At 34.3% G+C, this 12928-nt stretch overlaps 1 protein-coding gene across 6 annotated transcripts in view; it reads left to right on the top strand.

The window, feature by feature from the left end:
* SWT1 (SWT1 RNA endoribonuclease homolog) overlaps positions 1–12928 on the top strand; it is a 106343-nt gene that overhangs the window by 38815 nt on the left and 54600 nt on the right. For all 6 annotated transcript variants that reach the window (XM_042925307.1, XM_042925306.1, XM_042925309.1 and 3 more), the window contains exons 11-14: positions 1805–1950; positions 3411–3574; positions 4795–4933; positions 9542–9690. In XM_042925307.1, the coding sequence (XP_042781241.1) occupies positions 1805–1950; positions 3411–3574; positions 4795–4933; positions 9542–9690 (598 nt within the window). The remainder of the gene's footprint in view (positions 1–1804; positions 1951–3410; positions 3575–4794; positions 4934–9541; positions 9691–12928) is intronic.

Genomic DNA, 12928 nt, shown 5'->3' with positions numbered 1-12928 from the left:
AAGAGGACCACATGGTGAGAAACTGAAGCCTCCAGCCAAGAGCCAGTGATGGACTAAGGCCTGCCAATAGCCACGTGAATGAGTGCCAGTTAAACCTTGAGATGGCTGCAATCTTAGGCAATAGCATATTACAACCTTGTAAGAGACTCTGAACCAGAACCGACCAGTCAAGCTGTTCCTAGATTTCTGATTCTTAGGAACTGTGTGAGAAAATAAATGTTTATTTTAAGCTGCTGAGTTTTGGAATAACTTGTATACAGCAATAGATAACTAATATAGGCACATATGTTAGACTGTTTGATATTGTTCCACAGCTTCTGGATTTTTTTTTTTTAAGAACTTGTACTCTCTTTGTATTTCAGTTTGGGTCATTTCTTTTGACCTGTCTTCAAGTTTGTAATGTTTTCCTTGCCTGTGTCAAGTATACTGAGGAACCTGTTGAAAGCATTCTTTATTTCTGTGACTGTGTGTGTGTGTGTGTGTGTGTGTTATTGCTAGCATTTAGTTGCTTTCATTTAATTTTCATGATTTTCATCTGTCCTGAAATTACCTGTCTGATTTTGCATGCTATTCACCTTTTCCATTAGAGCATTTAACAAATAAATCAAAATTATTTAAAATTCCCTATCAGATAGCTTCAACATCTGTGCCATATGTAAGTCTGGTTCTATTGATTGCTTTGTCTCTTGGCAGCATGTTATTTTTTTTCTGGGCAGAATTTATATACAGATTTTAAGGTTCACTTGCTCTGTGGTTTCCTCCCTTCTTCAGCTCCTCACTTAACTCTCTATCTGCTCTGGCCGGCCCTGAACATGGTCTCTGACATTTCAAGTTACTGTGGCTGAGGCTTCTGTTGTAAGCCATTGATGAATTAGAGAATGACCTTGGGCAAAAAGGTAGAACCTTGTAGAACCTCTATGATGAAGACAGACTTCTCTCCAGCTTCTGCCCTCATTTTTCTGATCCCTAGTGCCTTCAGATAGCTTTTTTTTTTCCTTTTTTTGTTCAAATTTTCTGATTTTCGGCTGTGGAAAGATTAATCTGACCAAGCTACTGTGCCATTAACAAAAGCTGGAAGCCTGTTGGATTCCAGAATAGCAATTTAATAAACACAGATCTGATCATGTCACTTACCCACTGAAGCCCTTAAATGTCTTTCTATTTATTAATGCCCTTGCCTTAGCCACATAAACTGTTCTCATGCACTATGCTCTAATCATACTTTATTTTTTCAGCAAATAGCAAATCTCACCATTTGTCTTATGCTCACTTTGAGTAAATTTGTAATTGCCTGCCATGTGGAAATTATTTCTTTTACCATGGCTCTCTGTTTATTTCTTTTTGGATGATCATATTCCTGTGTTCAAATCTGTCTGCCGCTTACCAGGTAAAATTTTGGGCAAATTACTTAACCTCTTTGCACTTCAGATCCTCATCTGTGGAAGGGGGATACAAATAGTACCACTGCTACATAAGAGGTTTATTGTGAGAATTAAATGGGTTGCGAACATATATGTATATGTATATGTATATCTATCTATAGACATATAGCTATCTATAGAGATATATAGTGCTTACAACAGTGCCTGGTACCAGGGAAACATTCAATATGTAGTAATTATTATTCTCAAAAGCTATTCTACTGTATGTTAATTCCTTTATCTTCTCTGTTTAAAAAAAAATGTTATCCTTTGTTAATATACATGTTGAGAATCTCCAACCTTTGATTAAATCCCATGTGTTTTGAGTTACCATGTGATTTATCTTATAAAAAAATATTCTTTCCTCCTAACCCCAACCTTAGGGATGATAGAAATTTAAGAAACAAAGGCCTAATAAGTGGTGTGAAGTCACTTAGTAAAGAAGAATTGAGTGCAGATTTATTAAACTTATCTCCGAACACAGATGTATGTCATCAACCTTGTTTATCTAAACAACAATTGAAAGCAGGTAGTATTCTTACTGCAACTAATTTGAACTATATCTTCTTTTATGTACTGACATTGATAACAATTGGAATTAATAGTAAATTTCCATCTTGTACATTTAAAATAACATTGTTTGAAATACTTTCCAGCTTTTATATAGTAGAAATAAATGAAAATCATAATGGTAATCCAGAAGAAAACAGTTAACATTATTGCCTTCTACATACACTTTTACAAATTAATTTGAATTTTTGTCCATACACTTAAATGCATTTTTACATGTTTATAATCACCGTATATATGCTATTTTGTGCCTTGCAGAGTGTATCTTTTAAATTAATAGTAACTATAGAAAATATTCATTTGAGGTAGAGAGAAATTTTTGGTTTCTTTTTAATGTTAGCTTCCTCTTCATAAACTTCTATTAATACAATAAAAACTTAGTAATAAGAGAAACTTGAAAGATTCTAATAATACTTTAATTTTTAATTTAAAACTAATACTTAAGAAATTAATGGCAGTACCATTGTTTTATCTTTTTTTTTTTTACCAGAATAATCTGTTCTGTAGCTTGATATTTGATGGAATGTTGTATTAAATCTGACATAATTTAAAAATACATTCTACCTTTTCCCCTGTGGGGAAAATAATTATTGAAATCTTTAATATCATATGGACTTTTTTATATGTAATTGTATAAAAATTGACATATATACATGCTACTTATTTGACCCCTTTGGTACTAAAATTTCTTTTGTCATAATATTCAAAATGACATTTAGAAGAAGTAACAGGATATTTTGGTTGCTGCTTTTTCAGGGGTAACATGCTTTCAGTTTGCCCTTCATATTACTACCACTTTAAATCCTTAGTATTTGTAGAGATAAGCCACTTAATGTTTTGAGTTTTGCCATAAAGAAATTGCAGCTGCCTTCAGGCATCAAATTAATAATGTTAATGAAATGATGTCAATTAAAATAATAAAAACTTACTTTAAAAGGGGAGGGCATAAAGGTAGTTAAACCAGAGATTCTCGTCCTTTCAAAACAATTTACTGATGTGAGCTGCAATGGGAAGAATGTACTATTTTTGGACGAAAACACACTTTGATCCATAATTCTTCATTTTCTATTATAAATAGATGCAAAGCATTCTTTTAATTTTTCCTTTTTTGAAAATACAATTGAATTGTGGTTAAAATATCACACATTTCTTAAATTCCTATTTTAGTAAATATATTTAGTTGCCTTTTGTCAAAAAGATAAAGCTTTTGCTAATGTGATATGTTTATATCTAAAATAATTATAGATACATGTTTCTAAATACTGTTTGAAAAGTTGAGTATTGATTTGGTTTCTGTGTAATTTAGGTACTAATTATGTACATAAAATGCTTATTATTTATGGCCAAATGCTAATTTTAAAACAATAAAATATTTACTGTGAGTGTCTTAAATAAAGCTTGTGATTCTTTGTTTTAAAGAAGCAACACCATTAGAAGAGAGCTATAAGGGAGAATCTGTACATTCCAGACTACCCATTCTACTTGAAAGCATCATATCTGATCTTGAAAAATCTCTTGGAACAGCTTTATCTTCAATACTAGAAACAGAAATGAAAATTGCTTTTGGAAACCTCTGGATGGAGGTGATTATTTCAACTCTCTTAGTTGACAAATTTCTTTTTCGTTGCTAAAGATTTATGACCTTATCTTAAGAAATAGGACATGTATATGTGTAAGCTTCATTGTGATAATTTATATCCCATTATATTTTTTCATATAGTTTCTAAATAACTTCTTGAAAACTAAATGGTGGACATTTCCTATAGATTAAGAACTATATTTTGTCATTTAATTTTTTTTCAATGAGCAGGTATTTATTATGTATCTACTGGTGTCAAACACATTGCCCCCATGGAGCTTAAATTGAATTCAGAAAAACTTCTCTCGTATTTAGTTTATTTGAGTTAAAATGTTTAGTATAGGGAATCCCCATTGCAATGTGTATTCAGAAAAAGAAGTGTATATTTTGGCTTATGTCATATAAATAATCAAAGTATATCAAAGTATAAATATCATATCAACAAGATATTTTGTATTTTCTAGATTCACATCTTTTCTGCAGATAGTAAAACATCACATTTGGCAATAGTGGCCCTTTTAGTTTGGTTAATGTTTGTTTGCTGTTCATATGTATAGCTAGGAGGAACAGTCCCCCTCAGTTGTAGATTCTAATAACTTGTCAATATGATGTTTTTGCTGCTTGATTATATGATCAAGTCTTGAGCCAAGATGATGATGATCAAAAGATTCTAGGAGGGTTGACTTAAATTGGATATTTTGTAATTGAGTCTAGGAAAGTCATTGCATATGAATAATTCAAAAAAGGATGTGCTGACATCTTGTAGTGCTAAATGATGAATCTCCTTTATAAACATGCCTTTGCAAGAGTGTAGCAAGTGTTAGTGCTAGCTGATGTCTTTTTTCTGTATAGATTTTCCCACAGCTATGTGAAATAATTAGATTGATTTCCTCCTAGAATTGACTATGTTGGAAAGTAAATTGAATATCTTTCCTGATTAAAACTATGCTTCTTCTGATTAAAACAGTGCTTTCGTTTTGCAGTTTCTGAAACTATAAGGATTAATACTAATCTGAATTTTACAAAAACAATTTGCGGTGGAATTAGAATTTTAAGATCACAATTGGCTTTTAATAGAATATCTCTTAGTTTAAAAAGAATTCAACTAACTATATTTTTCCCAGAAATATATATAGATATTTTTAAGTAATTCCTAAGTACTTTTTAATAATAGGAATAATAAATAAATTAGTAGGTAGTAATTTTTTCTAAATACTTTTTTAGATGCTGTACTTGAAACCACCATGGACTCTAATTCATTTATTACAGTGCTTTAGAAAACATTGGTTGGCTGTATTTGGATTAGTTATGGAGAAGAACGTGCTTTTAACCATTGAGAGCCTATATGAAAATCTCTGTAAAGGTATGAATTTTTTATTTTGTCTTTAGCAATGTTGTGTTAAAGTCAGACTAGCAGATATTTTCCATGGAATGTGAAGATGAGTTAATAAGAAATTGGTCAATTATTTTTTAACCATTTACACCTCTGATTACTAAAGGGAGTTTGTGGAAGCTGAATGAATGAAGTTCATAGAGCTTATGACCATTAATGGTATCACCACCGTTGATATTCCTGGATATAGTGAATATTTAGTTTTTTATAATGTTTGAAAACTTTTAAAACCGTATTTTATTCAGGTATGAAAATAGAATTTAGACTTTTTTTTCATTTCTCACTGTGTTTAACACACAAACTTTGACCCCATTTCAGGTACTAATTTTAGAAATAGTATATCAAAGTATGTATCTAAAATATATGGTTTAGGAAATAGAAAGTGTTTGTCTTTGGTATATAGTGAGTTCTAGAACCAGAAGACACTAGAGTCAACAACTTAGTTGGTGATTTTTAAGCCATGTTGCACAGAACCTTCTTGAAATGCCTCTGGAGCTGCCACAGATTGGAGATGGAAAGGCTAACTGGGAGCCTGGAAAGTTGGCGGGCCTTTAGCCCTCAACCCCAGCTTTAGCCATGCAGTTTTCTTTTATCAGTTTATATATGGAGAATCCATGTAGGTGTTGAAGAAAATGTTTCTCTGCTAAGAAAAAAAAGATGGGAAAAGCACTGATCAAATGTTACAAGAGCCCATGTTTTATAATCAGGTAAACTATCCCTAAGAGGTAAGTGATTTGTCCAAAGTCAAACTACTGGATTTTTCTTGCTATAACTTTAAAAAGCAAAATATGTGTAACAATTATTGGGATGTTCAGTTTGTTCTGGACTTTTTTTTAACTCCTCTAACATGATCTGTTCTGTTTATTATTTTCCTGTATTGGTTATATCCTGTCTGCTTTTGAAAAATAACTGTGAATATAGAGGACTATTAAATAACAACCTGAGTACTTGAGGATTTAAGCTAAGTTTAAAGGCACAAGAGCCAGGTAGTGAAGAATAAGATAATTTCATCATAAAACATATGCAAACAATTAATATAAAACTTGATTTAACACTAATCCTCCTGGAAGCTAAAACAAAACACAAACAAATATATTCTGTGGGAGGTATACCATGGCTATCTTTCCCTTGAAGTGTAACCTTTTGGGAAATGTTTTATATCTTTGGAAATTACTTCAGGGGATTTAAAGTACCTGGTCCAATGCCTTATGACTTTTAAAAGTTACCAAGTTTTTAAAAATCTTTATTTTGAGAGAGAAAGCATGGGCGGGGCAGAGAGAGAGAGAGAGAGAGAGAGAATGAGAATGAATCCCAAGCAGGCTCCACGCTGTCAGCACAAAGCCTGATGTGGGGCTTGAACTCACGAATCCTGAGATCATGACCCTGAGATCACTACCTGAGCTGGAATCAAGAGCCAGATGCTTAACTGACTGAGCCAGCCAGGCACCCCTAAAAGTTACCAATTTTTAAAAGACATTTTAAAAATTTAAAGATAATTCTTTAACTATAGAAGATATTTATAGGTCGTATTATTATATAAGAGAAGAGACAGGGAATGACTCCTTGGACATGCCTTTAAACCAGTTTTTATAAAACATAGAAATGTCTTTCATATCTTAAGTAGAAGCATAATTTAGTTCTATCAAAAGAGAAAGCCCATAATTCATGTATGATCTTGAATAAGATTTAGTTTAAAGAATGGCATATTTAGTTGCCATTTTTCTCTTTTTCCAGGGGTGGGCAGTGCTTGTCTTTTGCACACAGCTTAGAGGTAGTAGGTAATAGGAGAGAATGAAGAGATGATGGCTGTTCCTCTTGCTAAAAAGTCTTTTTTGGAATCATTGTGTGCATAATTTATTGATCCTTGGTCTAGAAGAATCTAATGCCTAATGTGTACTGACTTGTGAAGAATATATAATAGAACTATAAAAGTGCCTTCTGCTCTAAAATAATTTTAAGAAAAGTCACAGTTTATGATTTTGTTTACTGTCTTTTAATAGTATACTCAGCTGTTAAGTTATGATTGTGCTTAACTTCAGTAATCCCAAAGAATGTATCCTTAGATCAATTCATAGAAAATTGTGTGGAAAATGACTAGTAGCATTTCCTGATTTTGTTATCCATATTAACTTTAGTCAAAATGATTATTGACCTTACATAAGCATTAAAGTATTTCAACCATGTAGATTTCTTTTTATGTTGTGTCTAGATACTGAATTTATCATTGTTATTTCCCTTCAGCACATTATCTTAGTAAAGGCTTTTTGTGAGACAGAAATCAAATGATTAATTCAAGGCTACAAGCCTAACTGAACATTGACTGACTTGGAGAAGCACCCTTGAAAGAAACTGTGCCCAGTTTCTTTTCCTCAGGAGATTTACTAGGTTCATCAAATCTACATTCTGTCCTTTGTGTAGCATTTCTATCTGTCTTTTCCCACAGGAATTTAAACTAGTCATTGACTTTAAAAATAACTAAGTGTTTTGTAAGGAAATATACTTGTTTGTTTTATTTGATAAAGGGGAAGCCAGAAGCCTGGCTATAGCCATCACATTAGATTAGAACTTCTGAATATTGTATAATTAATTAATTAAATCTACTTTTGATTTTTATTTGATTTTTCAGTAATTTCCAAGAAAATACTTGTTTTTGTTTTTGTTTTTTATATTAATTAATTTATTTTTATTTAAATGTTTATTTTTTTATTAAAAGTATTTTTTAATGTTTATTTTTGAGAGAGAGAGAGAGAGACGGGGTGCAAGTGGGGGAGAGGCAGAAAGAGAGGGAGACACAGAATCTGAAGCAGGCTCCAGGCTCTGAGCTGTCAGCATAGAGCCTGACACCGGGGCTTAAAGTCAGGAACTGCTCGAACATGACCTGGGCCAAAGTTGGACACTTAACCAACTGAGCCACCCAGGCACCCCTTAAATGTGTGTTTGCCTATTTATTTAGAGAGAGAGTGGGCGAGCACACATGCGTGTGAGTAAAGGAGAGGCAGAGAGGGACAGGAAGAGAGAATCCCAAGCAGGCTCCACGCTGTCAACAAGGAGCCCCACACAGGGCTCAGTCCCATGAACCATGAGATCATGACCTGAGCCGAAATCAAGAGTCAGATGCTTAACTGACTGAGCCACCCAAGCACCACTCTAAGCAAATACTTATATAAGTGATACAGAGGAACTATTTACTTTTTTAAACTCATGGTACCAGTGAAAAACCATGCTGGTGTTTCAGAATATAAACCATGCTGGTCTCTCAAGTTTCTCTGAAACTGAGAACCTTAAAAGGAAACAAAACAAATACATTGTAGCATGGTTATTTTAAATGCCTTTGAAAAGCGTGTGTGTGTGTGTGTGTGTGTGTGTGTGTGTGTGTGTGTGTGTGTGTGTATACACACACACATATATACACATATATGTACATATATATACATACATATATAAAATATATGGCACATGTATATTATATATATATATATATGTGTGTATATATATATATATATATATATATATATATATATATATAATATGGCACATATATATGGCACTCTACCGTAATAATGGAAAGAATTTTTCAGTTCTGGGCTTTGATGATGTTAGAAATTTGCTTAACTTCATTGCTCATAACTTTTAAAATCTTTGAAATTATTGTCACCACCTCTGAGAACTTAATGTAAGTAATTTTAGTTGAGAGAAAATTGTTATACCTTTAAATTATTTCTTGTAGATTAACTCACATTGCTAATTTATAAGGAAAAAAATACTGCTGGCTTATCTTGCCCACAGCTGTTACTCAGATTATTTATATTTTTGCTAAAGTTGTGTTGAGCGAAGAGAGAAAATGTTATTTTCAATAAATCTAGTGTTACATTTGATGTAATGGAATTTGAAGTTAAATCTCTATGTGATTAACTGAGTTGGTTATGAGAGGGACTGCATGTAACTTACCTGCTTACCCGAAAATGTGACTCTTCTGATGCCTACATAGCAATCTGTATATGAAACAACCTCAGTTTTGAAAATCTGTAGTTTGGGGCGCCTGGGTGGCTTGGTCGGTTAAGCATACGACTTCGGCTCAGGTCATGATCTCACGGTCCATGAGTTCGAGCCCCGTGTCGGGCTCTGTGCTGACGGCTCAGAGCCTGGAGCCTGCTTCCGATTCTGTGTCTCCCTCTCTCTCTGACCCTCCCCCATTCATGCTCTGTCTCTCTCTGTCTCAAAAATAAATAAACGTTTAAAAAATTAAAAAAAAAAAAAAAGAAAATCTGTAGTTTAACTTGTTTGGTAATTATCTCTCTTTTCTGAAAAGTATAATGTTCTTTCACTTTAAAGTTTACTATGTTGAGGGTTCTCCTGGAATCTGAATCCAGAATACTTGGATCAATTCCAAGAACTTTGTCTTTAGCTAAATTTAATTCTAATGCTTTTTACACCCAAGAAATAAATTAGGAGTAAGGTATAGGTGTAAATGCATACTTTCTTAAATTTCATAATTAACTTTAGATTGGCTTTCCAAACACATTTTTATATTGTATACTCATTCTTACATATGTTTTCCTTCTTAATTTCTGTTACCAGCTAACAAGGCAGTGGATTTTACAACAGTGAAATTTCTGCTTCAGGATTCTAAAAGTTTGTTACATGCTTTCAGTACAAGGTCAAATTATGATGGTATTCTTCCACAGGCCTTTGCTCAAGTTAACAAACTGCTCCAGACATTTGCAGAGGTAAGTTACCTTTGGAATGCCATTTAGAGGAGCTAATTACATGTGTTCTAAAAATGTATTAGCAGATAACAGAGATAAAGGATATTTTAATTGTAACTTACTTGAACACACTAAGGGATTAAGTATATCTTAAGTGAATTGAAGGAAAGTAAGCAATTTTTATTACAAGTTATAAAACACATCCTCTTATGTGTGTATGTGTTTTGTACATCACCAGTAAGGAAAGAACATACTTGCTTAAGAGAATATCTCATGAAGTAAAAGAAGCATCTTTTTAATAAACTAATAAGAAATATGTGATAATTCCTATGGAAAGAATTGACTTAAGGGGTGAAATTATCTTTTGGGTTAAGATGACCAAAATATTGGTAATTGTATTTTTCCATGGCAAATGTGACTTTGAGAATTATTGGTAGGAAAGAATGGACCTGTGAATTTAGGGGATTGCAGCTTGATCTGTGACTGGAGTTGTGTAGGGAAAAATACGTTATCCTTTCCCATCACAGAACTGAGCCCTAAACCCTGTCTTTAGTGAAACAAACATAGTGAACAAGATGGAACGTTCAGGATACTCATAGGCTTATCAGTCTTTGAATTAAGATTATTGAAAATTTTAAAAAATAGGATTGATTGAAATAAAAGTAATAATGAATGTCAAGTTTTAAGTTCCTTTCATCAATTGGAAACCTAGAGATGGGAGTTACCATGAAAATGTGGTATTAAAATTTAGTGCTGTTTATCAGATAATGGTATGCCTACTATATGTTGCCCACTGAGTGTTTAAAAATATTGAATTGTTATTTATTCCTGGATCCTGATTTTCCAGTTGCTACATTAGCAAGAGATTCATGAAGGCCACTGGTGAAGAATCTATATCCTCATTAGTGCTTTTCCCTTAACACCTGACATTAATGTGATTGCTGGAAACAACCTGTGATGTTTCCACAATGAGAGCTCTGAAGCATTTCTCCTTTATTTTCATGTTTAGAAACAGTTCACTGTCTGAGTCAGCCAGGAGCTTTGTGATTTAGCTTGGGCTTTTAAAATATACTTTCAGGGGCACCTGGTGGGCTCTGTCTGTGGAGTATGCAACTCTTGATCTTGAGGTCATGAGCTCGAGCCCCACATTGGGGGTAGAGATTACTTTAAAATAAAATTAAACATTTAAAGTAAAATACACTTATGGTAGGAGTTGTTTTGTAGAGTGCATTAGATTTATTTGGTATATGACCTAAATACTTAGTCCTGTCTCAGTAACTTGAGCAACAAATAGATTACCTCCAGGGATAGGGTATCTGAATACAGTAACTGTAAAATAATAATAACAACAACAAAAATTAAAAAAATAAATAATCCCCCCCAAACTTTATTTACCAAATGTAGAAAATCAGGAAAATAGGGATATTCATTTGTTTGCTTCTGAGAAGGCTTGTGAGAAAACAAAATGGAAAGTTAACCAATTATTTTCGAGATTTTTATATAAATGAGGTGGAACAGGAAAAGGAGACATACATTTTTCTTTTTTCTTTTTTAAGTTTATTTATTTATTTAGGTAATCTCTGCATGCAACATGTGCTCGAACTCACAACCCCGAAATAAAGAGTCACACCCTCTTCTGACTGAGCCAGCCTGGTGCCCCTACAGTATTCTTTTATAAGCCTTCCAACCATCAAAAAACAAACAAATAAATAAGGCTTGCTCTGCCAGGATGTTAGAATCATGAAAGTCAGTCTTCTTAAACTTTAGACCTACATGCCTCAGGATCCCCATCCTGGCTAGTTATGTCTTTAACCTCTGGTTATTTAACCCCTCTGAGCCTTAATTTCTTCTTTTGTAAAATGAATATAATAATCTGTGTCTCAGAACTGTCACGAGAATTAAATATACATTGATACTTGTAAAGCACTTAGTGCCTCACACAGAGTGAATGCTATGTAGGTGTTTGATAAAGGAATCCATCTACATACTTGCATACGTGACTATTTGAGAACTGAGGAAAAGAGGCAGCATGTGATGATTTAAGAAACATATCTCAGAACAAAATATGTCTTTCATTCATGCATATGTTATAGTTCATGATTCATGTAAACAGGCAAAACCAGAAAGAATAACTTTTTCTTTTTGTCTTCCTGCACCCAAAGATAGAAAAGGGTAACATTTACTTTTATTTTGGAGAGAGATCATAACCTCATTCAGAGTCAGACTGCTGAAGGTCAAGTCCTGTTTGTGAGTCTTACCAGCTGTATGACCTTGCATGAGTTACTTACCCTTTCTATGTCTCAGTTATAAAATATGGATAATCATAGTATCTGTTTGATAGGGTAGTTGTGATGATTTTTGTTTTTAATGTTTATTTATTTTTGAGACAGAGAGAGACAGAGTATGAATGGGGGAGGGGCAGAGAGAGAGGGAGACACAGAATCGGAAGCAGGCTCCAGGCTCTGAGCCATCAGCCCAGAGCCCGACGCGGGGCTCGAACTCACGGACCACGAGATCGTGACCTGAGCTGAAGTCGGACGCCCAACCGACTGAGCCACTCAGGCGCCCCTAGTTGTGATGATTAAAAGAGCTAATAGATGCAGAGTTCTGGGATGCCTGGCTGACTCAGTCAGTGGAGCATGCGACTCTTGGGGTTGTAAGCTCAAGCCCCACGTTGGGTAGAGAGATTATTTTAAAAAAATAAAATCTTTGAAATAATAGATACAGGGGCACCTGGGTGGCTCAGACACTTAGGCACCTGACTCTTGATTTCGGCTCAGGTCATGATCTCATAGTTCATGAGATCAGTCCCCGCATCAGGCTCTGTGCTGACAGTGCTGGAGCCTGCTTGGGATTCTCTCTCCCCCTCTCTCTGCCCCTCCCCTACTCTCTCTCAAAATAAATAAATAGACATTTTTAAAAAATGACTGGGTGGCTCAGTCATTCAGCCTCTGACTTCCGCTCAGGTCATGATCTCACAGTTGGTGAGTTTAAGTCCCACATTGGATGAGCACAAGCTTTGGGTGAGCTTGTGCCCTGCTTTAGGTGAGCTCAGGAGGGGTGGAGAGAGAGGGAGAGAGAGAATCCCACGCAGGCCCCACTCTGTCAACATGGGAGCCCAAACCCACAAACTGTGAGCTCATGACCTGAGCCGAAATCAGGAGTCAGATGCTTAACCCACTGAGCCACCCAGGCACACCTCCCCCAAGGTGATATTTAAAAAAAATTATTTGAATCAATAGTATAGCACTTTATTCTG

The sequence above is a fragment of the Panthera leo genome, chromosome F3 (assembly GCF_018350215.1).
Source record: "Panthera leo isolate Ple1 chromosome F3, P.leo_Ple1_pat1.1, whole genome shotgun sequence".
In the NCBI taxonomy this organism is placed as follows: Eukaryota; Metazoa; Chordata; class Mammalia; order Carnivora; family Felidae; genus Panthera; species Panthera leo.
The sequence above is the reverse complement of the archived record's forward strand: the minus strand, read 5'-3'. Positions and strand labels throughout refer to the sequence as shown.